The 26,156-nt window shown below is 49.6% G+C and overlaps 1 protein-coding gene across 1 annotated transcript in view; it reads right to left on the bottom strand.

The window, feature by feature from the left end:
• The window catches only part of LOC140404122 (meiosis inhibitor protein 1-like), an 82,155-nt gene that overhangs the window by 27,836 nt on the left and 28,163 nt on the right, over positions 1 to 26,156 (bottom strand). The window contains exons 3-4 of the mRNA XM_072492541.1: positions 9,127 to 9,274; positions 4,439 to 4,702 (exon numbers count right to left, since the gene is read on the bottom strand). Of these exons, the coding sequence (XP_072348642.1) occupies positions 4,439 to 4,702; positions 9,127 to 9,274 (412 nt within the window). The remainder of the gene's footprint in view (positions 1 to 4,438; positions 4,703 to 9,126; positions 9,275 to 26,156) is intronic.

Genomic DNA, 26,156 nt, shown 5'->3' with positions numbered 1-26,156 from the left:
AAAGGACAATAGCGACCCAGATGTTTTTTTTTATGACATTCGATAATTGTTTCATGGTCATTGTCGTGTTGGGTGTTCCGATACACAAACGAACCAACACGGTTGTGGACGGTACAACTCTGTTTTATTATTCTGTACAATAATAACTGTTAACTTCTGGCTGTGGTTCGTACTTCACCAGCTAACCTGTGGACCCAGCCCTAGCACTACCTTAGTGAGGCACTCAGCACATGGTGTATGTCTGAGTGGCACACTGTGAGCTCTGTGCTCTGAGTTATCTCCTGCTGGAATGAACGGGAACTGTGGTGTTCCCTGTTTTACAGTGTGTGTGCGCTCACTGGTGATTGGCTGCGATGTTGTGTATGTGTTGGTTGGTCCAACTACCTGTCCATCAGTGTGTGTGTGTGATTGCACCATGATATGTTAATGTGGATATCATGACATCCCCCCTTTTCACAAGGATATGTGCCTACATGGTAATAAATATTGGTGTGTACTGAGTGCATCTGAGTTTGTGTGTGCAATATTTACAACATGTACATGAGGCTAAACTATATACATAGGAAGGTGTCAGGTGCAACAGAGCAACGAGGTTGTACCACAAACAAAACAATTGCAATCAGCAAATATCGAAAGAGAACTTCTGGAACGACAAGAAAGAAACACGTTAAGAGTATTGCAAAACAATTCAGTGAGTCCAATGTGCAAACAGGCTCATAAGTCCAGTCTATTAGGTGGGCGACGAATTCGGGTTGACCGTTAGGGTGGCACACCATTCATCGCTCGGATTAATGCTGTGCACTGGCATCGGCTGGTGGGTCCGACTTGGGGACATCCGGTTCTTGTTTATTACCGCAACGCGGAAGGGTTCCCGGTCGTCGGTATCACCGGTCTGCACGTTGTCAGGGTATGACTCGGTGTATGGGGGCTGAATGGCCCGCACGTCCCTGCGAGGCTGGCGGAATTGCGGAGAGTTGGCAGGTTAAGCTGTTCGACAGCAGGTAGCGTAGTGGCCCATCCTGCCACGCCGGAGGCATTGTCGCGCTTTGGCGGACATTGCCGCTTTAAGTGTGCAGATCCACAGTTGCCGCACGTCTTGACGTCATGGCATTCGTTGCGCCACCGCGCATGTGCGGTGCGGTCCTGCGTAGAGCGCACCTGCGCATCCCGTCCCTCTGCGTCGACGTCCCCTCTTTTGGCGCGTACAAGCGTGGGAGGCCTCGGAAAGCGCGCGAAATGGCCGCCCTCGTCCGGGCCACGAGGAACTCGATCGACTGGACCCGCTCGGCCTCATAGGACCATTGCCTGCCGATTCAGCCGCCTGGAATTGGGAGTACCGGCTGGTCGCGTTTTCGTGGAGGACGCAGGTCTCGATGGCGGTGGCTAGGGTGAGGCGCTTTATTTTGAGGAGCTGCTAGGGTAGGGTGTCCGAGGTGACCCCAAAAACTATCTGATCCCGAATCATGGAGTCGGAGGTGGCCTCATAGCCGCAGGACTGCACGAGGATACGGAGGTGTGTCAAATAAGATTGAAAAGGCTCATCCTTACCCTGCAGGCACTGCTGGAAGAGGTACCTCTCGAAGCTCTCATTAACTTCCACGCTGAAGTGTTCCTCAAATGTTAGAGGAAGGTCTTGAACTTTGTCTTGTCCTCACTTTCTGCGAATGCCAGGGAGTTGTAGATGCGGATGGAGTGTTTCCCCACCGTGGAGAGGAGGAAGGCGATCTTCCTTGTGTCCGATGCATTCTCCCTGTCTGTGGCTTCTAGGAAGAGCTGGAAGTGCTGTTTAAACAGCTTCCAGTTGACGCCAAGATTTCCAGCGATCTGGAGTGGCTGCGGCGGGCTGATGGTTTCCATGGCGCAGGATGGCGGGTTTCTGAAGAGGTGCAGGTAGGTCTCACAGTCGCTGGCGAGTTTCCAGGCCTGGTATCATGTTGTGTTGGGTATTCCGATACACAAACGAACCAACACGGTTGTAGATGGTACAACTCTGTTTTATTATTCTGTACAATAATAACTATTAACTTCTGGCTGTGGTTCGTACTTCACCAGCTAACCTGTGGACCCAGCCCTAGCACTATCTTAGTGAGGCACTCAGCACATGGTGTATGTCTGAGTGGCACGCTGTGAGCTCTGTGCTCTGAGCTATCTCCTGGTAGAATGAGCGGGAACTGTGGTGTTCCCTGTTTTATAGTGCATGTGCTCTCACTGGTGATTGGCTGCGATGTTGTGTGTGTGTTGGTTGGTCCAACTACCTGTCCATCAGTGTGTGTGTGTGATTGCACCATGATATGTTAATGTGGATACCATGACAGTCATCATTCGACCTTTTTGCAGGGATCAGTGCTGGAACCTTTGCTGTTCGTAGTATGTATCAATGATTTGGAGGAAAATGTAACTGGTCTGATTAGTAAGTTTGTGGACGACACAAAGGTTGGTGGAATTGCGGATAGCGATGAGGACTGTCAGAGGATACAGCAGGATTTAGATTGTTTGGAGACTTGGGCGGAGAGATGGCAGATGGAGTTTAATCCGGACAAATGTGAGGTAATGCATTTTGGAAGGTCTAATACAGGGAGGGAATATACAGTGAATGGTAAAACCCTCAAGAGTATTGAAAGTCAGAGAGATCTTGGTGTACAGGTCCACAGGTCACTGAAAGGGGCAACACAGGTGGAGAAGGTAGTCAAGAAGGCATATGGCGGGACTTTAACACGGTGTTGGATCCGGCACTGGATTGCTCCAGGTCTAGGACGGGTAGGAAACCGGCAGCGGCTAAGGTGTTGAGGGCGTTTATGGACCAGATGGGAGGGGTGGACCCTTGGAGATTTGCAAGGTCGGGGGCTAGGGAATTTTCATTCTTCTCGCATGTCCATAAGGCTTACTCTCGGATCGACTTCTTTATTATGAGTAGGGCGCTGATAGCGAGAGAAGAGGATACCAAGTACTCGGTGATAGCCATTTCGGATCATGCCCCGCATTGGGTAGACCTAGAGCTGGGGGAGGAGAGGGACCAGCACCCGTTTTGGCGCTTGGAGGTGGGGTTGTTGGCAGACGCGGAGGTGAGTGAGCGGGTCCGAGGAAGCTTAGAGAGATACCTGGAGGCTAATGATATTGGGGAGGTCCGAGTGGGGATGGCATGGAAGGCGCTGAAGGCGGTGGTTAGGGGAGAGCTGGGGCGAAATTCTCCGACCCCCCGCCGGGTCGGAGAATCGCCAGGGGCTGGCGTGAATCCCGCCCCCGCCGGTTGCCGAAGTCTCCGGCACCAGAGATTCGGCGGGGGCGGGAATCGCACCGCGCCGGTTGGCGGGCCCCCCCGCTCGATTCTCCGGTCCGGATGGGCCGAAGTCCCGCCGCTAAAACGCCTGTCCAATGAAACATTAAAAAAAATTTTTTTTTTTTTTTTTTAAAAGAGTACCCAATTAATTTTTTCCAATTGAGGGGCAATTTAGCATAGCCATTCCACCTACTCTGCACATCTTTGGGTTGTGGGGGCGAAACCCATGCAAACAATGGGAGAATGTGCAAACTCCACACGGACAATAACCCAGAACCAGGATCAAACCTGGGACCTCGGTGCCATGAGGCAGCAGTGCTAACTACTGCGCCCCCGTGCTGCCCCAAGCTATGAAACATGGCAGGTGTGAGAAAACATATCCAATATCTTTCCTAAGACTGCGCACACAGACGCTAGGCTAGTTTTGATAGCCACCAGTCAAATGTTTGATGAACAAATTATCCTCAAAGTAACAGACATTCCAGGAGGTCTCAGCTGAGAATTCAAAGCCAAACCAGGGGCTGGTTTAGCACAGGGCTAAATCGCTGGGTTTGAAAGCAGACCATGTCAGGCCAGCAGCACAGTTCAATTCCCATACCAGCCTTCCCGAACAGGCACCGGAATGTGGCGACTAGGGGCTTTTCACAGTAACGTCATTTGAAGCCTACTTGTGACAATAAGCGATTTTCATTTCATTTCATTTTCATGAGGGGTTAAACCAGAGTTAAGAATTCCCTTAACAGTAGGACCTCATGGTTGAGGTCCTTTGTTCCTGAATTCTTGAATCATCTATCTGTTTGTTTGTGTTTAAAGTGATTTATTTCATGCTGAATACTTTTTGCCAGGTGCTTTATTTTTTATGTATTGTTTGATATTATGTTTTTAAGTTTTATTCAGTTCTATTTCAAGTGCATACCAGTGAGTGACTAACAATGAAGTCATATTTTTGACACCTCCTACCAATCGAACTACCCATTCTTATTAGAAGCTAAGAGTCTCAATAGACATCAAGCAACATTAAAAGTTGAGGCACACCAGCAAAGAACAAGGATGCTTCACCAGTAGCATATTTGAGCAAATGTTTGTTTTAAAATTGTGGCAGAGTGAAAAATATTTTCAATTTTCATCTAGTTAAGAGTAATTATATAGCACATTACTTACCAGCAGGTTGAGGAGTACATTTGAATTCCCTTGTATAATATTAATCACGCAACTTGTGTCACTCTGCGAATTAGGAACCAGATGTTCATCCTCAAAAGATCTGATATCAACATGAGCAAACCAGCACTTCAAGACAAAGTGACCAAATCTGTCTGTCAACTCTGGGTAGTGGAAAAAGAACTTCAGCACTAAAAGGTGGCAGGTGTAAACAGAAGGGAAGTCGGATATGCCCTCCAGGAGCTTACAAATGGAGCCCAGTATAACCTAAAAGACACAGAAAAAAATATCTGAATTATATGTTAAGAATTTAGGCATCCCAAGTAAAGAATCCAGATGAATAAACTTACATATGAATGTCCATTTATCATGATAACCAGATATACTGGATTACTAGTTTATCACCAAATTAGGGACAATTTTGTTTGGTGTGTTCATTCATTAGGAATCACTTTCAGACATCACAAATTATTTTTGCATATGTTACGACCACAGCTGATGTTACTTGTTGTGCAAGTCAAATCCCAGGCAGAAATTTTTTAGACAAATCATAACTCTTTTGTTGCACTCTGAAAATAAGGGGGGGGGGGGGGATCTACTCATCCCAGGAGCATAGAATTCCAGTAACATTTCTGGGATTTTCAAAAACCTAGAATATTTATTAACAAGGCGAAAAAAACGTAAGCACACAAAATTAAAGTTACACATTTAAAACAGTCTTTCAAAACATCCCCCCAAAAACAGTTAGTCAAAACACAAGTAAACACCATCTTGGCAACTCAGGACTTTGTCTCCACAAGGACTTTGCGGCGGTCACTCCTTCCGATACTGTCACAGACAGTTGCATCTGCATCAGACAGGTTGGTGAGGATGAGATCGAGTATGTTTTCCCCTCTGGTTGGTTCCATCACCATCTGCCACAGACCTAGTCTGGTAGCTTTCTCCCTTCAGACTCAATCAGTTCAGTCTGTGGTGTTGTTACCAAGCCACTCTTGGTGATGGACATTAAAGTTCCCCACCCAAAGTATGCTTTGCACCCTTGCTACCCTCAATGCTTCCTCCAAGTGGTATTAAACATGAAGGAGTACTGGTTTATTAGCTGGGGGGAGTGGGGGTGTGATATGTGGTAATCATCAGGGTGTTTACTTGTCTAATTTTGACCTGATGCCATGAGGCTTCATGGCGTTGGGGTTGATGTTGAGAACTCCCAGGGCAACTCTCTCCTTTACCATTGTGCTGCCACATCTACTGGATCTGTCCTGTCGGTGAGACAGGATATACCCAGGAATGATAATGGTGATGTTTGGGGCATTGTCTATAAGTTATGATTCCATTGGTATGCTTGACATAGGACATCGATATTCAGTAAATGAAAGTGTATTGCGTCTATCAGCCTGCACTATTTTGAACTTGGGTCCAGGAACTGAAAGGAGGGCATGTGAATCCACTACATCGCCCCCGCCCCCGCCGGTTGCCGAATTCGCCACCACTGGAGATTCGGCGGGGGCGGGAATCGCGCCGCGCCGGTTGGCGGCCCCACCCCCACCCCACCCGGCGGGCCCCCCTCCCGCCGCTAAAATTCCTGTCCCACCGGCGTAGATTAAACCACCTACCTTACCGGCGGGTCAAGGCGGCGCGGGCGGGCTCCGGGGTCCTGGGGGGGGCGGGGGGCGATCTGGCCCCGGGGGGTGCCCCCACGGTGGCCTGGCCCGTGATCGGGGCCTACCGATCCGCGGGCGGGCCTGTGCCGTGCGGGCACTCTTTCCCTTCCGCCTTCGCCACGGTCTCCACCATGGCGGAGGCGGAAGAGACTTCCTCCACTGCGCATGCGCGGGAATGCCGTCAGCGGCCGCTGACGCTCCCGCGCATGCGCCGCCCGGAGATGTCATTTCCGCGCCAGCTGGCGGGGCACCAAAGACCTTTTCCGCCAGCTGGTGGGCGGAAATTCATCCGGCGCGGGCCTAGCCCCTTAAGGTTGGAGCTCGGCCCCCAAAGATGCGGAGGATTCCGCACCTTTGGGGCGGCGCGATGCCCGACTGATTTGCGCCGTTTTGGGCACCAGTCGGCGGACATCGCGCCGTTTCCGGAGAATATCGCCCCAGAATCCTGACCCAAGCCTGCCTCCAACCTACCCACGAGGTGGCTGAGAGCCTAACTGTTATTTTACTTTTTGAATTTAACTACAAATGGCTGGATTTCCCAGAGTCTCAGGAAAACTGCCAGCTCCATCCAGGCAAGGGCTCAATCTCTGGAGGTTAGTGCCTTTACACCCACTTGCTGGATGCAATCACTGGAGTCGAGTACCCCTGTGCTATGATCTCATGATCCTTCCCATGTGGCCTCCAAATTCCTCCCTCCACAACCTGGGACCGTTGCTGTTTGTCATTTTTATCAATGACCTAGAGGAAGGCGCAGAAGGATGGGTGAGTAAATTTGCAGACGATACTAAAGTCGGTGGTGTTGTCGATAGTGTGGAAGGATGTAGCAGGTTACAGAGGGATATAGATAAGCTGCAGAGCTGGCTGAGAGGTGGCAAATAGAGTTTAATGTAGAGAAGTGTGAGGTGATTCACTTTGGAAGGAATAACAGGAATGCGGAATATTTGGCTAATGGTAAAGTTCTTGAAAGTGTGGATGAGCAGAGGGATCTAGGTGTCCATGTACATAGATCCCTGAAAGTTGCCACCCAGGTTGATAGGGTTGTGAAGAAGGCCTATGGAGTGTTGGCCTTTATTGGTAGAGGGATTGAGTTCCGGAGTCGGGAGGTCATGTTGCAGCTGTACAGAACTCTGGTACGGCCGCATTTGGAGTATTGCGTACAGTTCTGGTCACCGCATTATAGGAAGGACGTGGAGGCTTTGGAGCGGGTGCAGAGGAGATTTACCAGGATGTTGCCTGGTATGGAGGGAAAATCTTATGAGGAAAGGCTGATGGACTTGAGGTTGTTTTCGTTGGAGAGAAGAAGGTTAAGAGGAGACTTAATAGAGGCATACAAAATGATCAGGGGGTTGGATAGGGTGGACAGTGAGAGCCTTCTCCCGCAGATGGATATGGCTGGCACGAGGGGACATAACTTTAAACTGAGGGGTAATAGATATAGGACAGAGGTCAGAGGTAGGTTCTTTACGCAACGAGTAGTGAGGCCGTGGAATGCTCCTACCTGCTACAGTAGTGAACTCGCCAACATTGAGGGCATTTAAAAGTTTATTGGATAAACATATGGATGATAATGGCATAGTGTAGGTTAGATGGCTTTTGTTTCGGTGCAACATCGTGGGCCGAAGGGTCTGTACTGCGCTGTATTGTTCTATGTTCTATGTTCTATAACCCAAACTTCTAATCACCAACTTCCACCCCAGGCCTTCAACCTCTCATCGCCCAGATCTCCAACTTCTCCCCACACGCCTTAATGTCCCTAGACCTCCGATCTCTCTCTCAGGCCTCTGATCCCTCTCCACCAAAGCCACAGATTTACTCTTTCCCTCTCAGGCTTTTTAGAACTCCCTCCACGTATGCACACATACTTTGTCCCCCACTCGACCCCACCCATGCAGATGGCAATCTCCTCTCCCAGCCAAGGCCTCTAACCTCTGCTTCACCCACTGCTCACCAACCCGAAGATCAGCTGTGACTCCTCAGGACTGACCTTCTTCCCTGTGCGCATACCTACCTTGAATTGCTCTCTCCCAAACTTATCCCTAACTAACTGGATGCCAAGCCTGTCAATCAGGCTGGATTCCAGGCAAAGAACTAATTGGTGATTCCAAGCATGCAGTGATGGAGGTTTAAGTCCACAACATACAGAGGTAGCCCGACCTTAAGGTTCCTTGCACGTTACTGACACCTCTGCCTCTTTTTGTCACTGCCTTCTCATGTGTCTGGAGAGCCTCCTACCCCTTAAGGACACAAGACATCTCTTCTCCTTTCCACCTCATCAACCAAGACTGCTAGTACAGCATCCGAAAACTTGATAGCCTGGGCTCTCGCATGATCAGCCATTCTTCATTCTTCTTAAGGTTAGATTCACTTGTGGAATGTCTCCCAGTATCTATTTTAGCTGTAATACACTGCATTTCTGAGAGGTGCAGATTAGCTTTAAGTACTGCCAGCCCTCTCAATATTGATGTGCAGGGAATGAATAGTATGAGGTGCGCTTGCTGCACACAACAATCATTATAATGAACATGCAGCATAAAGTCATTACGCTGCTTGCAAGGATAGGGGTTAATTGTGCATCATGATCACTGGACTTGCTTTCAAGTGTAAACCAAGTTAGCCCCTTCTGTCTCTCTCATTCCATCCATGCCTTTAAAAGTCTCCTTAAAATCTACATGTCTCATCAAACTTTTAGTCACATCATCTAATATTTCATTTTTGGTTCAATGGCCCTATTTCTCATAATGCCCCCGTGAAGTGTCTTTGGCTATTCTTTTTACATTTAGATGCTATAAAAACACGTATTGTTGCTAGAGAGAGGGGAGGGGGGAAGGGGGCTCGGGCAGAGAAGGTCAAAGCCATTCACAAAACTCATTATGCTCCAGAATTCTGGTTTCTAGGTTTGAGAAATTCAGTCCCAAGCCCTGGTATTACTTTCTCCAGTTATCTTACATAAATCTTGTAACAAAGCTATTGATTTTGGTTGTGACATAAAAATCAATTACTTCACAGTAAACAACAAAAATATCCATTTACCCAATCTAGTCTGCTGCACTTTTCTTGACACACAGACAACAGGAAGATTGAAGCTCTAACTACAAAGGGTGGAAGTGAATGTCCTCGATCCAAGGATGTGTGTAAGAAGCTACTGACAGCTGTGAACAAAGGGCCTTCTGAAAAAAACCTAAGGAGACAAAAAACAAAATGTGAAACACTCCAAAATATACATATTCAAGTACTTCAAATATGTGTCGCAGATCTTAAACTGACAGATAGCCACATCATAATGATTTAATTCAAAACTGATTTCTGGTGGCGGCATGTAGTAGAAGGTCATATACTAGGTAGCTCCCGCCAAGGGACTTGCTTTTTTTTACCCTTTTTGTCAGGTTCCTGGGGAATTTTGGTGAACAAAAGCCGGCCTATCTAAGTGTTTATTGAACCCGTCAACAAAATAATGTTGAAAATTTCAAAAAAGGCTGGTGGAAAAAAGTTACGAGTGGAAACCTTTCAACAGATTCGGGGAGTCTGCGTGGCTCACCAGGAGGGAAGATGGCAGAGTCAATTCCAGCGGGTGTGGCCGCTCTTGTTACTGAACTTTCCGATAGAAGCCTCGGGCGAATGAGCAATGGTTGTAAGATTGCGCAGCTCCCGAGAGAAGGAGATGAAAGAGAATCGAAACACGAGCTGGGTGGGGAGCTGCCGAAGAGGCTGGCAGCCTTTAATAAGGTGAAAGCAGCGCTATACCAGACCTGAGTGAGGTTTGGGGTGATGCACCCAGCTAAACTCTGGCTTACCTATGGGCTGGAAGACCCATATGTGGTTTGAGAGAGGGAGATGGGAGGAGGGGTATTTCCCTGACAGCGACCAGGATCTTTGCTTTGTCTCACCTTTTCTGTGGGTTGGCAGCCATCTTGGGTGGGCCTTGGGCCTAGGCATTGGTGTGGGTTAATCTTTTTTGGTGTGAATGGCTGACTCCAGGTTTTGGGGGGGGGGGGGGGGGGGTGTTGAGAGACCCCAGATCAGATTGGTCACATGCAACATGCGGGGATTGAGGGATCCAGTGAAGTGATCGAGAATTTTTCTCTCACCTGAAGAATTTAAAGGCCGATGTGGTGTTTCTGCAGGAGATTCACATGATGGTGAGGAACCAGACCAGACTCCGGAGGGGGTGGGTGAGCCAGCTTTTTCACTCGGGCTTCAATAGTGGGGGCCGAGAAATGGCAATTATAATCAACAAGCAGACGTGTTTTTTAGCGGACAAGGTAGCGGCAGATTTGGGTGGCAGGTATTGTCATAATATGCACCCATGTACACCCATGTACATCATGAGGTAAAAGCAGGCAGTGACAGACACTCAGGTGAGCCAATCAATATACAGAATAGAACACGACCAATCACAAGACATGACACCAGAGGGGGGCTTCCAACTGTAAAACACAAGAGGCATCAGCACTCTGCTTCTTTCCACTGGTGACAACTGTAGTGACAGTCAGGGTGTACAAATCATTCAACACCTTCTACACGTGGATCAAAGCTAGCCTGGTCTAGTTAGTTAATGTTAGTTTACTTGGAGTAGTAGAGAGTCAACCCACAGGCAGCTGTGTGCTTCATTACTGAAGTTCAATAAATCTTATATTGAACCAACGCCCACGTTTGGTGTATACGTGATCAGTTAACTGCATCGTGTGCAATCCGTGTTACTCCAGGGTGAACAACACGACATGATACCAGAAGTGGATACTGCTTCTAAGTAATTTACCTTCGAAAATTCACTGACGACCAGCAGCTGCCTTCCAGTGGCATGGAAAAGATCCAGGCACCTCCGCAGCTCCGCATCTCCGGGAACCTTGGCGCCAACTGGTGGGTCTTCAAGCAGAAATTCAGTCTATACATTGAGGCCTTGGGCCTCGAAAGTGCCTCCGATGCCCAAAACACCGTGCTGCTGCTGTCTACTGTGGGGGACCAGGCCATCCAAACCTTCAATTCGCTCACGTTTGCCGACGGTGAGGTCAAGACCAAGTTCCAGACCGTCCTTGCCAAATTCGACAGTCACTGTGAGGTCGGGACAAATGAAAGTTTCGAGCGTTATGTATTCCAGCAGCGCATTCAGGGTAAGGACGAGCCTTTTCAGTCTTTTCTCACTCATCTTCGCACTCTCGCGCAATCCTGCAACTACGGAGACATCGCTGACTCCCTCATCAGAGATCAGGGACGAAATTCTCCGGTATCGGCGCGATGTCCGCCGAGCGGCGCCAAAAACGGCGCATATCAGTCGGGCATCGCGCCGCCCCAAAGGTGCGGAATCCTCCGCATCTTGGGGGGCTGAGCCCCAACCTTGAGGGACTAGGCCCGCGCCGGACTAATTTCCGCCCCGCCAGCTGGCGGAAAAGGCCTTTGGTGCCCCGCCAGCTGGCGCGGAAATGACATCTACGGGCGGCGCATGCGCGGGAGCGTTAGCGGCCACTCACGGCATTCCCGCGCATGCGCAGTGGAAGGAGTCTCTTCCGCCTCCGCCATGGTGGAGACCGTGGCGAAGGCGGAAGGAAAAGAGTGCCCCCACGGCACAGGCCCACCCGCGGATCGGTGGGCCTCGATCGCGGGCCAGTCCACCGTGGGGGCACCCCCCGGTGCCAGATCGCCCCGCGCCCCCCCCAGGACCCCGGAGCCCGCCTGCGCCGCCTTGTCCCGCCGGTAAGAGATGTGGTTTAATCCACGCCGGCGGGACAGGCATCCTAGCAGCGGGACTTCGGCCCAACCGGGCCGGAGAATCGCGCGCGGGGGGGGCCGCCAACCAGCGCGGCACGATTCCCGCCCCCGCCGAATCTCCGGTGCCAGAGAATTCGGCAAACGGCCGGGGCGGGATTCACGCCAGCCCCCGGCGATTCTCCGACCCGGCGGAGGGTCGGAGAATCTCGCCCCAGATTGTGTTTGGCATCCACTCCGACGCCCTGCAGGAGCAGCTCCTAAAAATAAAAAATATGAACCTGCCAGTGGCCATCGAAACGTGCAAAGTCCACGAACAGGTGAAAAGTCGCTATTCTCGCCTTAAGTCAGCAGAGCAGGAGCAAGTTGCCTCCCACGAGGCGGAGTGTGTACAGGCCATCGCCCTAATGCAGGGCTTGAGCATCGATGAAGGCGGCTATTTTGCGCGCTTTTCCAGCGGTTCCACGCAGGCACACCATGGTCGGGAAAACGAAGCGGCCGAAGTCTACACTGCGCAGGTGTGAGCGGCGGCTGACCGCACTGCGCATGTGCGACGACGCACCGAGCGCCACGACATCGACGTGATGACGTGCCCCAACTGCGGCACCGACCATTTAAAGCGCCAATGCGCCGCAAGAGGCAGGCGATGTCTCAACTGCAAGAAGCTTAGCCATTATGCGGCTTTGTGCAGATCTGCACCTCCGACAGGGGGCCAGCGGTACCAGTTCCAACATAGGCGAGTTCAAAGTGTGCAGCAAGGGCTGCTCGACTTGGAACCGGATCCCGTCACCGATCCAGAGGACGACTGCCTGGAATCCCCATAGCGAGTGGGCATTATCACCATGCATGACAAGGCCTCCTTGCATTCGCCAACACACACGCCCATCCTTAATGTGGATTATGCGGACGAGTGGCGTGCCACAGTACAAGTCAACGACTGTAGTATGCGGTTCAAGCTGGACACCGGTGCTTCGGCCAATCTAATATCCCAAGCAGATCTTGCTCGCATCCAAAGGCAGCCTACCATTCTTCCGCCTGCCTGCCAGTTGCTCGACTACAATGGGAATGCCATCACGGCGTTAGGGTCCTGTCACCTGCATGTATCCAACAAGGCCACTTTGCCCACAGGGCATCAAGGCCACTTTGCGGTTTGAGATCCTCAAGCCCGGCAAGGCTTCACTGCTTGGTGCCCATGCATGCAAGCTACTCAGCGTGTACAAGCTATGTCCTCTGCCAACAGCACGCTTCAAGCCGACATTGAGGAGCTACTATCGCAATACCTGGATGTGTTCAGTGGGATTGGTATGCTACCCTACCGCTATAAAATTCTGCTCAGGCCTGTTGCCACGCCTGTCATCCATGTGCCATGCCGGGTGCCGGCGCCCCTCAAGGACCGTCTAAAGGCGCAGCTGCAGGATCTCCAGGATCAAGGAATAATATCCAAGGTGACGGAACCAACTGACTGGGTCAACTCGATGGTCTGCATCAAGAAGCCCTCTGGAGAACTGCGCATTTGCATCGATCCCAAGGATCTGAACCGCAAGATTATGAAGCAACACTACCAGATCCCAAAGCGGGAGGAGCTGACGAGTGAGATGGCGCATGCAAAATTCTTTACAAAGCTGGATGCATCGCGTGGCTTCTGGCAGATACAACTGGAAGAGTCCAGCAGGAAGCTCTGCACATTTAATACACCCTTCGGAAATTGCTACAACCGCATGCCATTTGGCATTGTTTCGGCCTCCGAAATCTTTCATCGAATAATGGAACAAATGCTCGAGGGCATTGACAGTGTGCGGGTTTATGTTGACGGCATCATCATCTGGTCCATGACCCCGGAGGAACATATCTCTCGTCTGCAACAAGTCTTCAGGCGCATACATGCCAACAGCCTGAAGTTAAATAAAACCAAATGCTCCTTTGGCATGTCGTCAATTAAGTTTCTGGGTGATCAGATCTCCCAGCAGGGCGTGAGGCCAGACTCAGATAAGGTCAAGGCAATCAACACGATGAAGACCCCAGAGGACAAGAAGGCGGTCCTCCGCTTCCTGGGGATGGTGAATTTTCTGGGGAAGTTTATTCCCAACCTCGCGTCACACCACGACCCTCAGACACCTGGTGAAGAAGTCCACCACTTTCCAGTGGCTGACCGCACATCAAGCAGAGTGGTTTGAGTTGAAAGTGAAGCTAACCACCGCTCCTGTCTTAGCTTTCTTTGACCCAGCAAAGGAGACTAAAATCTCCACAGATGCCAGCCAGGACAGCATTGCGGCGGTGCTCCTTCAGAAGGACGACACCTTGTCCTGGGCTCCAGTGGCCTATGCGTCAAGGGCCATGACCCCCACTGAGCAATGATATGCTCAAATCGAGAAAGAGTGCATGGGCCTTCTCACTGGCATCGTGAAATTCCACAATTATGTCTATGGTCTCCCGACCTTTACAGTAGAGACGGACCACAGACCCCTAGTGCACATTATACACAAGGACTTAAATGACATGACACCCAGGCTCCAGCGCATTCTTCTTCGACTCCGCAGGTATGATTTTGAACTGGTTTACACACCTGGAAAGGAGCTAATCATCGCGGATGCCCTATTGCGTGCCATCACCTCGCCATATGAGCAGGTAGACTTCATACACGACATTGAGGCGCAGGTGAAACTGTGTGCCAGCACTCTCCCGTCATCTGACGAGCGACTCGGCGTCATTCGAGAAGAGACCGCCAAGGACCCTCTGTTGCGGGTCATACATCACCTCACGAATGGCTGGTAGAAAGGGCAATGCCCCCAATACTATAATGTAAAGGATGACCTAACTGTTATCGAAGGGATCCTCCTGAAATTGGATCGCATCCTCATTCCGCGCAGCCTCCAGAGCTTGGTGCTCACGCAGATACAGGAGGAACACCTTGGGATTGAGAAGTGCAGGCGCAGGGCCTGCAGGCTGTCTATTGGCCCGGCATCAATGAGGACATCTCAAACATGGTCCTCAATTGCGCGCCCTGCCAGGGCTTCCAGCCTGCTCGGCCCAAAGAAACGCTCCACCAGCCTGAGATCGTGACATCCCCATGGTCTAAGGTCGGAGTGGACCTTTTTCACGGCAACAGGCGTGACTACGTCCTGATAATTGATTACTTCTCCAGTTACCCAGAGGTAGTGAAACTGTCGGACCTAATATCCAGGACCGTAATAAAGGTCTGCAAAGAGGCATTCGCCAGGCATGGAATCCCGCTCACGGTCATGAGCGACAACGGTCCCTGTTTCTACAGTCAAGAATGGTCCAACTTCGCAAAGCAATACCACTTCCAGCACATCACCTCGAGCCCGCATTACCCACAATCTAATGGGAAGGTCGAAAAAGGGGTCCACATCGTGAAGCAGATGCTCTGTAAGGCTGCAGACTCAGCTCCGGACTTTAATCTTACTCTTCTGGCATACAGGGCAACCCCTCTGTCCAATGGTATGTCTCCGGCACAGCTCCTTATGAATCGTAACCTGCGGACGACTGTTCCAGCCATTCATATACCTGACCTGGATCACCTTCCAGTGCTGCAAAAGATGCAGCAGATCAGAACCCAGCAAAAGTTGACATATGATGCTCACGCTATGGATCTGCCGGTGCTCTCTCCGAAGGACGCTGTTCGCATCAAGTTGTCTGGTGGAGGCTGGTCAGCTCAGTTGTTGTTGTTCGACAGGCTGCTCCCAGGTCGTTCGTGGTTCACATGTCTGATGGATCTATTGTAAGGCGCAACAGAAGGGCACTATGCAAACTTGCCTGCCCACCACCGGATCTCACTTTCCCAGATGTCTTTCTGCGCTATCCGGACACCTCGCTCAACGAGGCCACCAATCTGGCTGCAAGTCAACCGGTCAAGACACCGTCATCCCCGCCTCCACCTCTCAGGTGGTCCACAAGAATCCGACGACAGCCTCAACGACTGGACTTATAAATAGTTCCTTTCTGTATATATACTGTTATGTTTCTGCACACTGGACACCTTACATGTACATATCCATTCACTCACCAATTGCTGTATATAGTTACTTTTGTAAATATGTTGTTTATGCTCTAAGCAGCCGACAATTTCTTTTTAAAAGGGGGATGTCATAATATGCACCCATGCACATCATGAGGTAAAAGCAGGCAGTGACAGACACCCAGGTGAGTCAATCAATATACAGAACAGAACACGACCAATCACAAGACAGGACACCAGAGGGGGGCTATAAAACACACGAGGCATCAGCACTCTGCTTCTTTCCACTGGTGACAACTGTAGTGACAGTCAGGGTGTACAAATCATTCAACACCTTCTCCACGTGGATCAAAGCTAACCTGGTCTAGATAGTTGTTAATGTTCGTTTACTTAGAGTAGTAGAGAGTCAACCCACAGGCAGCTGTGTGCTTCGTTACTGAAGTTCAATAAATCTTATATTGAACCAACGCCCACGTTTGGTGTATACTTGATCAGTTAACTGCATCGTGTGCAATCCGTGTTACCCCAGGGTGAACAACACGACAGGTATGTGATTGTTACTGGGTCATTGGTGGGTACGTTGGTAGATATATTGGTAAATGTATATGCCCCAAATTGGGATGATGTGGCATTTATAAGGAAGCTGTTGGCATCTTGCCGAATTTGGGCATCACATGATCTTGGGAGGAGACTTGAACTGTGACCTGGACCCAAAGTTAGACCGCTCTAGACCCAAGTCATTGGCTCCCTCACGGGTAGCAAAGGTGCTGCTAACGTTTATGGAATAGATAGGAGGGCGGACCTATGGCGGTTCATATATCTGGGGCGGGGAGTAAAGATTTCTCGTTTTTATCCCCGTTCGTAACTGGTGACCAAGGAACAGAAATAGGCCATTCGGCCCATCGAGTCTACTCCGCCATTCAATCATGGCTGATATGTTTCTCACCCCCATACTCCTGCCTTCTCCCCATAACCCCGATCCTCTAATTAATCAAAATATACTCCAGGATAGACTTCTTTTTGATGGGCGGCTCTCTTCTTCCCGGGGTGAGAAAAGCGGTGCACTAGCTGCGGCATTCAAGGAGGGTCATTTATAAATATGGGGAGAAGGTTAGCCATCTCTTGGCTCACCAGTTCATAAAATCATAGAACTTACAGTGCAGAAGGAGGCCATTCGGCCCATCGAGTCTGCACCGGCCCTTGAAAAGAGCACCCTACTTAAGCCTACGCCTTCACCCCATCATTGTAACCCAGTAACCCCACCTAACAGTTGTGGCAGGAGGCTGCCTGCCGGGAGACCATTCAGGTCAGGGGCTCGAACGGTAACCGGTGTCCACCCTGGATAGAGTAAACGACGCAATTGAGGATTTCTATAAGAATCTCTACAGGTCAGAGCGCCAGGGAAGGTTCAGAGATACCAGCATTTTTGGAGGGTGTGGAATTTCCAGGTGGGGGAGGAGAAGCGTGAAAGGTTGGAGGCACCATTATGTCCTGGAGAAGTCTTAGCAGCTATAAGGTAGATGCAAACAGGTCAGGCCATGGGGCTGGATGGATTTCCAGTGGAGTTTTATAAGAAGTTTACCGGAAAATGACTGTGTTGCTGGTGGACATGTTTCAGGACTCTTTGGCTCAGGGCGCCCTTCTGGTGACACCAGTATAGGCATCCATTTCCCTTTGTTGAAAAAAGATAAGGACTCAGTGGAATGTGGGTCTTACCGTCCTATTTCGTTGTTAAATGTAGATGCTAAAATATTGGCTAAGGTGCGAGTGATGAGGTTAGAGCCTTGTCTTCCTGAGGTGATAGGTGAAGATCAGACAGAATTTGTTAAGGGCAGGCAACTGTTGTCTAACGTCCGGTGACTGTTAAATGTAGTTCTCTCCCTGCCGGCGGACCTGACCCTGAGATAGTGGTGTCTTTGGATGCCATACATCCCAAGCATGGGCAAGATCTCATCACGCAGGGCAAGATTTAGATTTGCATATTTATGTGCCGGATTATCTGGGTTCCTGGGAATTAACAGCCTCCCAGCAAGGCCTCGACCAGTCTCGCCGGCGGGTTCAGCTCCCCATTGCTGAAAACAATTCGAAGTGTGGACTAGACTGGGGCAAGCTCCCCAAGGCCCCCCTAAAATGACTAAGTGTGGGTAAATACTGGTGTCGATATCTCACCCATAAAGCTGGTGGGAAACACCCCGCCAAACATGCCCTAAATGATACTTAGATATTGTTTGGTTAAATCGCACCCTCCATCTCAAGAAACTGACAAGTAAGGCTGCAAATAAACCACCTATGCCACTCAATTTTGAAGATCTCTCGAACCTATCACCTGCTTTTCTCAAATAAATAAGGTAATTCCTTCACTGGATTTTCATCTTGTTGCCAGGGTAGCAGAAAGGTCAGCCGCCTGTCCACTTCTGTAAACCTTTTTCTGGTTCAAGGTTTGATAGGAAGGAGGGGAGACTTGGAAAGGTGAAAGGGTGGAGAGCGATGGGTGGGGAAAATGATAGAAAGGGAAACGCTGAAGATCATATTTTCTCCAAGCCCGGTAGCACAGTGGTTAGCACTGTTGCTTCACAGCTCCAGGGTCCCAGGTTCGATTCCTGGATTGGGTCACTGCCTGTGCGGAGTCTGCACGTTCTCCCGTGTCTGCGTGGGTTTCCTCCGGGTGCTCCGGTTTCCTCCCACAGTCAAAGTATGTGCAGGTTAGGTGGATTGGCCATGATAAATTGCCTTTAGTGTCCAGAAAAGGTTGGGTGGGGTCGCTGGGTTACGGGGATGGGGTTGGGATGTGGGCTTGGGTAGGGTGCTCTTTCCAAGGGCCGGTGTAGACTTGATGGGCCGAATGGCCTCCTTCTGCATTGCAAATTCTATGATTTTATGAAGTCCCCACAAATGCAATACGCAGCTGTTGACATCTCTTTTTCCTAATCTGCACGCTTAAATCATTCGGCCGTATGTTTTTCATTATAATCCAGCCACAACACTGTTTAATAGAACTGAGTTACTCGGGCTAAAAAAATATTTTAAAGGCTTTAAATTTAATGAATGAACACTCTGAATGACCATCTAAATAGAAAAATCATAAAAGTAGAATGGTTACAGCACAGCAGGGCGGCTCTCGAACCTTTGCCGGCTCTCTGCACGTTAGTCCCACTCTCCTGCCCATTCTTCATAACCTGCAAATTTATTCCCTGCAGGTGCTTATGCAATTTCGGTCCACCACACTCAGGCAGTGCGTACCAGATCCCAACCACTTGCTGCGAAAGGCTGTTCCTCATGCTGCCTTTTGGCCCTTTTGTCAAGTCAGTGTTCTCTGGTTCTCAACCTGTTTACTCGTATCCATGCTGCCTCTGTCCATTTTATTTCACAGGCTTTAACAAATGCACATTAATTTTCCTGAATTAGTCTACCCTTACTTTCATCAGTAGCTTTTCATGCATCTTATCTGGTCTTGGTGATTTATCAACTTTTCACTACCGAGCTGTGTAGCTTGAATTGGGGAAATTTCTCAAATCCCTGAACCCGTCTCAGTAATAAGTAGACCAGATCGCATGATTTTCACTCAATGTAGAAGAGGCGGGTGGCGGGGCAGTTTAAAGGGGCGCACGTACTGAATGGAGTTGGTCCTGCCAACCACAGAAGCAAACTACAGGTTTGCGTTGAGGTGACTTGTTCGAAGGCTTCCCTCAGGTTTCTGGGATTTTGCTCCAGTTACCCTCCCCTAGCACACCCCCCATAACCCTTCACACCCTCTATGTCCACTCAATGCCAAATCATTCCCCCTACCCACTCCCCATGGTCCATTATATTCTCCATTATATGCAGCCACTCGCCAAGTATCCAACAGGGGCAGATCTCAGAAGCTATGTAAAAATGAAAAAAAAAATTAACAGTCTAAAAGAGCTCCCATTTATACACATTTGAAATTGATAAAAACTCCCATTATCAGAACCCACTCAAAACTGTTAAATCATGAGTGAGATTTATTTTCTTGAAACTCAGCCAGGCATTCATAACAACATAATAATAGCTCTTGGGTAAATTTCAGCAAAGAATTCTATTGAAACTGCACAACCAAGTGTTACTGGAATAAATTCTTCTTTTGGGAGACTATGTTCTCCTTCTGGAACTGAATCACAGCTGAATTGCTATCATCCTGGGATTGCAAAACCGGAATTGAGTCACAATCCTTAGCCATTCAAATATTTGTGAAACTAATCAATGTTTATACATATCTAACCATGATTGACAGCTCCTGGCCACATTAAATATGGTAAGTGCTTTCTGCAGAGAAAAAGGGGAAGAGAGAGCACTTAAAGTGCACAGCTGACTACTTGAAAGCCATTCAAGCCTGAAGGAAGATGAATGTAACAATGCAGACAACTTGGTGTGTGTAGAAGCTGCCAATCACAGCCGAGTGAAAACAATTTCACAGAGCTGTGAATGAAAGACCTGCAGTTCCAAGATCTGAGGGGTTTTAAACACAGCTGACTGGTTTCTCTTTCCAGGAATTGACAGTGCTGCTTCCTTTGCCTGAGCCAACAGATGTATTTTAACGCAGTGATTTCTTTTCACTGACTTTATCTGGACTGCTGTCTAGATTCTAGACAGGGGTCTCTCTTATGAGGGGCTTCCAGACAGGGGTCTCTGTAATGAGGGGGATCTCTGTAATTCCAGGGTGTCTGTAATTGAGGGATCACTGGTGGGGGGGCCTCATGGGGATGGAGTGGGCAAGATTTGCATTGTTGAAATGAAATGAAATGGGGGAGGGGGGTAGACGATGGCCCTCTGATTGACTTTGAGGACAACTCCCTTAAAGAGTTAACCATTTGGTCCATCGCGTCAGGGCCATATTTGTAAAGAAAGACCTGCACCAATTCCTTGCTCTGAGGATTGGAGAATCATGCAGGCTTGGAAAATATGGGGCGAAATTCTCCCCCAACGGCGGGATGTCCGCCGACTGGTGCCAAAGACGGCGCCAATCAGACGGGCATCGCGCCGGCCCAAAGGTGCGGAATGCTCCGCATCTTTGGCGGCCTGGCCCCAACATTGAGGGGCTAGGCCGACGCCGGAGGGATTTCCGCCCCGCCAGCTGGCGGAAATGGCGTTTGTTGCCCCGCCAGCTGGCGCGGAAATGCGGCGCATGCGCGGGAGCGTCAGCGGCCGCTGTCACTTTCCCGCGCATGCACAGTGGGGAGAGTCTCTTCCGCCTCCGCCATGGTGGAGGCCATAGCGGAGGCGGAAGGGAAAGAGTGCCCCCACGGCACAGGCCCGCCCGCGGATTGGTGGGCCCCGATCGCGGGCCAGGCCACCGTGGGGGCACCCCCCGGGGTCAGATCGCCCCGTGCCCCCCCCAGGACCCCGGAGCCCGCCCACGCCGCCTGGTCCCGCCGGTAAATACCAGGTTTGATTTACGTCGGCGGGACAGGCAATTTCTGGGCGGGACTTCGGCCCATCCGGGCCGGAGAATCCAGCGGGGGGGGGGTCCCGCCAACCGGCGCGGCCCGATTCCCGCCCCCGCCCAATCTCCGGTACCGGAGACTTCGGCGGGGGGCGGGGGCGGGATTCACGGCGGCCAGCGGCCATTCTCCGACCCGGCGGGGGGGTCGGAGAATGACGCCCCCGATGCTTGGCCTATTAATAGGATGCAAATGGGTCTTAATGATCCATTTGCAACCTCCCACTGGTGTGGGGCATGATCCCCGACCTCGCCGCCAGTGGGTGGCTGGAGCATTGGAACGGCACCTTTCCCATTTTTCACCCGATGCTAGATTTTCCGCTCGATCACAAATCACCTCTCCTACAAAAACCTACAAAACTTCCAAGTTTTGTAGCATCTGCAAGTTTTGAAACTGTGTTCTGTACACCAAGGCCTAGGTCATGAATATTACTATGGGCGAGGCGTGTTCAGAACCCCAAAATGTATCATGGAGTTCAACCAACCTCTCCCTTTTATGGATTTGTTGCTTTTCCAAGCACGCGGCTTTTTCTCTAGGTGTGGGATTACAACTATGGACACGTGGGTTTTTAAACACAAAACACTGTTTTCTTAAAGGTACATTGCTTAAACATCCAGTTCTTAAAGGCACTCTCGCATGACAATATATATAATTAAATGTTGGGGAATTCCACTACAAACCAAACCCAATCCTGAAAAACAATCATTTGCCACTACTCTTTATTTCCGGTCACTCGGTCAATTTCGTATCCATGTTGCTTGGAGAGAAGAATTTGGGCATCCGTAGATCAGAGAGTATACTGCAACCATTTGAAAACCTACAGTTCCACCATTTTACTGGAGAAGTTGAATTCTTTATTTTCAGACTATGGAATTGACATATGTAACAGATATTATAAGGACAGTGGGCGGGATTCTCCAAGTCTCTGCGCCAAAATCACACTCGGCACGGGGGCGGAGAATGGGCGTCAGACCCGAGGTTGGGTCCGATGCCGCTCCTGCGATTCTCCAGTCCCCGGAGAATCAACGGCAGTCGGGCGCACGCGGTCGACGCAGCGCCGATCGGGGGCCATTGAAAGAGGCCCCCGCAGCGCTTCTACAAGTGCAGCTGGCCGAGTTCCCGCTGGCGTAGTTCTCTCATGGTTTCACCCAGCGGGCACTCGGCGTGGCGGCTGCGGACTCAGTCAGCGGCTGCCCTGGTGGGGAGCGGGGGGGATCATTCACCGGGGGGGCCTCCAGGACGGCCAGGCTATCAATCAGGGACCACTGATCCGTGGGTGCGCGTGATCTGGTGGGGGCCTATCTTCTTGGTGCCGGTCCGTGGTGTGTGTCGGCCATGTCGCACGGGGCGGCCGACACAGGTCGCCGCCATGTGCATGCGCGGACCCCCGACCAGACGTGTAGGGCCCCATATTGGCAGCTGGAGCTGCGAGGAGCACTCCGGGCGCTGCTAGGCCCCTGCAAATCGGAGAATCACCCTGGACTTTCTCCAGGTAAGTCCAAAGTGAATCGCGTGCGTTTTTTTTCGCAGGCGTGGGGACATAGCCCCATTATTTGAGAATCCAGCCCAGTGTGTCTCTGAGAAGCCAGTTTTCAGGCAGAGAAACTGCATGTTACAATTCAAGGTCTATTCTCCAATGTGTAACAAAGTACCATTGTGATGGCCCCAGTAACTCTGCTGATAGCAAAAGAGATGATTTAATGGCTACACCCAGATGTCGAACCACCAATGTCACTAATTGCAAGACACCATAAATGCCTTTGTAATGAATGAATAATTTAATTAAGCATTCGGGCCTTTAATGTGATTGGTTAAGTATTCACATATGCTATGTATGATGTAACCTTAATCGATCATCATGATTGGATATAGATAACTAGTAACAAATGATTGGTATATGCTAGTTTCTTGCAATCGAATCTCAAAGTATAACTGTCCATACCATTCTTGAATCTGGGCTTTTTGATGTCCTAATTAGAATGTTGAGAGCCCTCGCTATACCTGTAAATAGTTTTTAACTCCCAAGAGTCTTTGTTTGGTCTTTCATGAGAGTGAGGGTGAAGTACTGTAGCCAGTTAAAATGGCTAACTCCCGATTTAGAATGGCTAACCCCGATTTAAAATGGCAAATGGAAAAGGCTGATGGGAAAATCAGCCAACCGGACTAAAACAAGCAGCTACAGGTAAACTGTGTATTCACCTCTGGGAAGGCCAGACAAGATTGATACCTGTAGCCATCAGCACAACAAAACACCAGCCATCTGAATACTAATGAGCAATCCCCGGGAACAATGCGCAACAATTTAGACACACAAAGCCAACTCAGATTCTTCGGCGCCAACAGGAGCCTACACAAAGGGAGGTGAACGATCACCCCAAGACCACCCATCGATCAAGGAATCACTCCAGCATTGGAGAATATCGAACCAAGTGATTGGGACAAAGTCCAATCACTTGGAACCAGGTACAGGGTCTGCCCCGAAAGGCGGGAAGCCCCTGGGGACTATAAGAATAGAGTCCAAGTTCAAATCGACCCTTCTGCACCCTTCTTCCTCCTGCCACCCTTCTGCTCGCCTTCTACAACAGCCGCTCAAATCGTAAGTCTTACTTCAACGCTCGCTACAAGATAGGCGCTCTTAGCTATCAATCTGTACCAGCTTCGAATCCCGCAGGCTCAGAACCCAAACGAAAGGCCATTTGTTTCCCTGACCTGGTGGGCCATTTCCAAAGTTAAGTATTGGCCTGTTAGTTGTAGGAAGTAGCTTAGAAGTAGAATTAATGTATAAGTATTGATTGCTGTATATAATAAATGTGCATTGATTTAACTCTTACTAAGCGGTGTGTTGGATTATTCATCATTACTCGGACTTGAACCACGTGGTGGTATCAGAAAGATACCTGGCGACTCAAGAGCAAAGGTGATAGAACAGAGCAATTAAACTAAGACTAAAGTTAGCAGCAACAGTACACTAATGTCAAATAGCTGTATAATTTTTCCCTCAACAATTTGGTGCCGTGACTCGGATTCACTCGGTTTGGTGGTGGATGTGGTGATCTCTGTAGGTGCATGCACACAAGGTGTTAATGGGTAGATAACAGCACCACATGATCACCAGAGGGCTGGACCAACAGGGGTATAAAGGGCAGCCAAAAGGACAGTCTCTGTCTCTCTCTCTCTCATGTGCTGTGAACAGGGAAACATCAGAATCACATAAATAGTTAGTGGAGTTACATTTAGTTACACTTGTTAAACTTGTTATCCAATTCCTAGTTCCCATGTTAAGGTAAAGAACTCACGCATTAATAGTTATAGTTACTCAATAAACCTTTGTTGTTACTGGATGAGTTTGAGTCTTCTTCACCAAGATTCAGAGGACCTCACCATCAGCCAAGGATTGAGTAACATGTGTTATCGGCCACACAGATAACACCACATGGTACCTCGGAGTGTGTTGGCCTTAACAACGGAAACAGAAACTAGCTAGCTTAGGTTCAACAGACAAGAGTAAACAAAAAAAAAGAAAAAAAACTCGGATAAGATATTCGGCCAAGGAAGGCATCGCTACACTCGGATCTCTCGGGCACAAACCAGTAAGGTGGAATCACTTCCAGAACACCTCAGAACCTCTGGTAATCTCCAATATAATTGGAAGATTTTCCTGCAACAATTTAATTTGTTTCTGGAAATTAAGGACATGACCGCTGCGCCAGATGCAAAAAAATTGCATACCTCTTAGCTGCGGCAGAGAAACCGGCCATGGAGATATATAACTCATTTACCTATGCCGAAGGGGAGGACAAGAATAAGTGGGACACAATTGTGAAAAAATTCGATACCCACTGCAAATCGGAGGTGAATGAAACATTTGAACGCTTCAAGTTCACCAGGCGTATACAAAGACCAGGAGAATCATTCGGCAGCTTGCTCATTGAGTTAAAGCTGCTGGCCCAATCCTGTAATTATGAGACCCTCCGTGATTCCCTCATCAGAGACCAGATTGTCAGTGGCATTTCTGATGAGGAACTCAGAAAATCTCTCCTTAAGCACAAAAATCTTGATCTTGAAATGGCTACACAACTATGTTCTGCTCATAAAATCACTGAAGCACAATATCAACAGTTTACTTACCGGGACCAAGGCCTCCACCACGAGGTTGGAGCAGTCAAAATGGTGGCCCAGGCTTCTCGAAGGCGCTCCTCCACCGGCAATCCCGCACGCGTGAAACAGCAAGTGGCCCACACACATGCGCAGTTCGCACGGAGACTGGAACTGGCTGAGAACACTACTGCGCATGCGCGAACGTGCCAGGACGGCGTCATGAAGTGTCATAGCTGCGGACACGCCCACTTAAAAGGGCAATGTCCAGCTTATGGCAAATAGTGCCTGAGGTACAACATAGTGGAAAGTACAACCACTATGCCTTCAAATGTCTAGCTGTGCTACAGATGACTTCCACGGGACAACAACTAAGACCCTGCGACTATCGGAACGTGGCATCTATGGACCGACAACCAATATTCAGTAATTACCTGTCCGAAAACGATGACCTTGCCTATGATGACTCCTACCGTGTAGCCACAGTCACAGTCGCGGAGGAACCTTACATCACCACACCTCATCCAAAATGCCCGAAAGTGAACAAAAGGGGGTTTAAAGTCTCAAAATAAAAAATTATTTTCCCCAGCGACAGAATGAAGCTCGAGCCTCCACTTACAGTTAAAGATCACTGCCGCAGCACCCTGAAACATACCGTTTGCAACACCCAAAGAGAAGAGCTCAATGACAAATCCATAGCAAATGATTTGTTCATTGACGATGATTATTCAGGGGATGAGTTCCTCATTGGACAAATAGAGCACCATGACACATCCTTGACAAGAAGCGATGATTTGCTCGCTGACGAATGCCACTCAGCCATGGATCAG

This window comes from Scyliorhinus torazame, chromosome 29, assembly GCF_047496885.1.
Source record: "Scyliorhinus torazame isolate Kashiwa2021f chromosome 29, sScyTor2.1, whole genome shotgun sequence".
NCBI lineage: Eukaryota > Metazoa > Chordata > Chondrichthyes > Carcharhiniformes > Scyliorhinidae > Scyliorhinus > Scyliorhinus torazame.
Note: the sequence above shows the minus strand (reverse complement) of the source record. Positions and strands in the feature narration are given on the sequence as shown.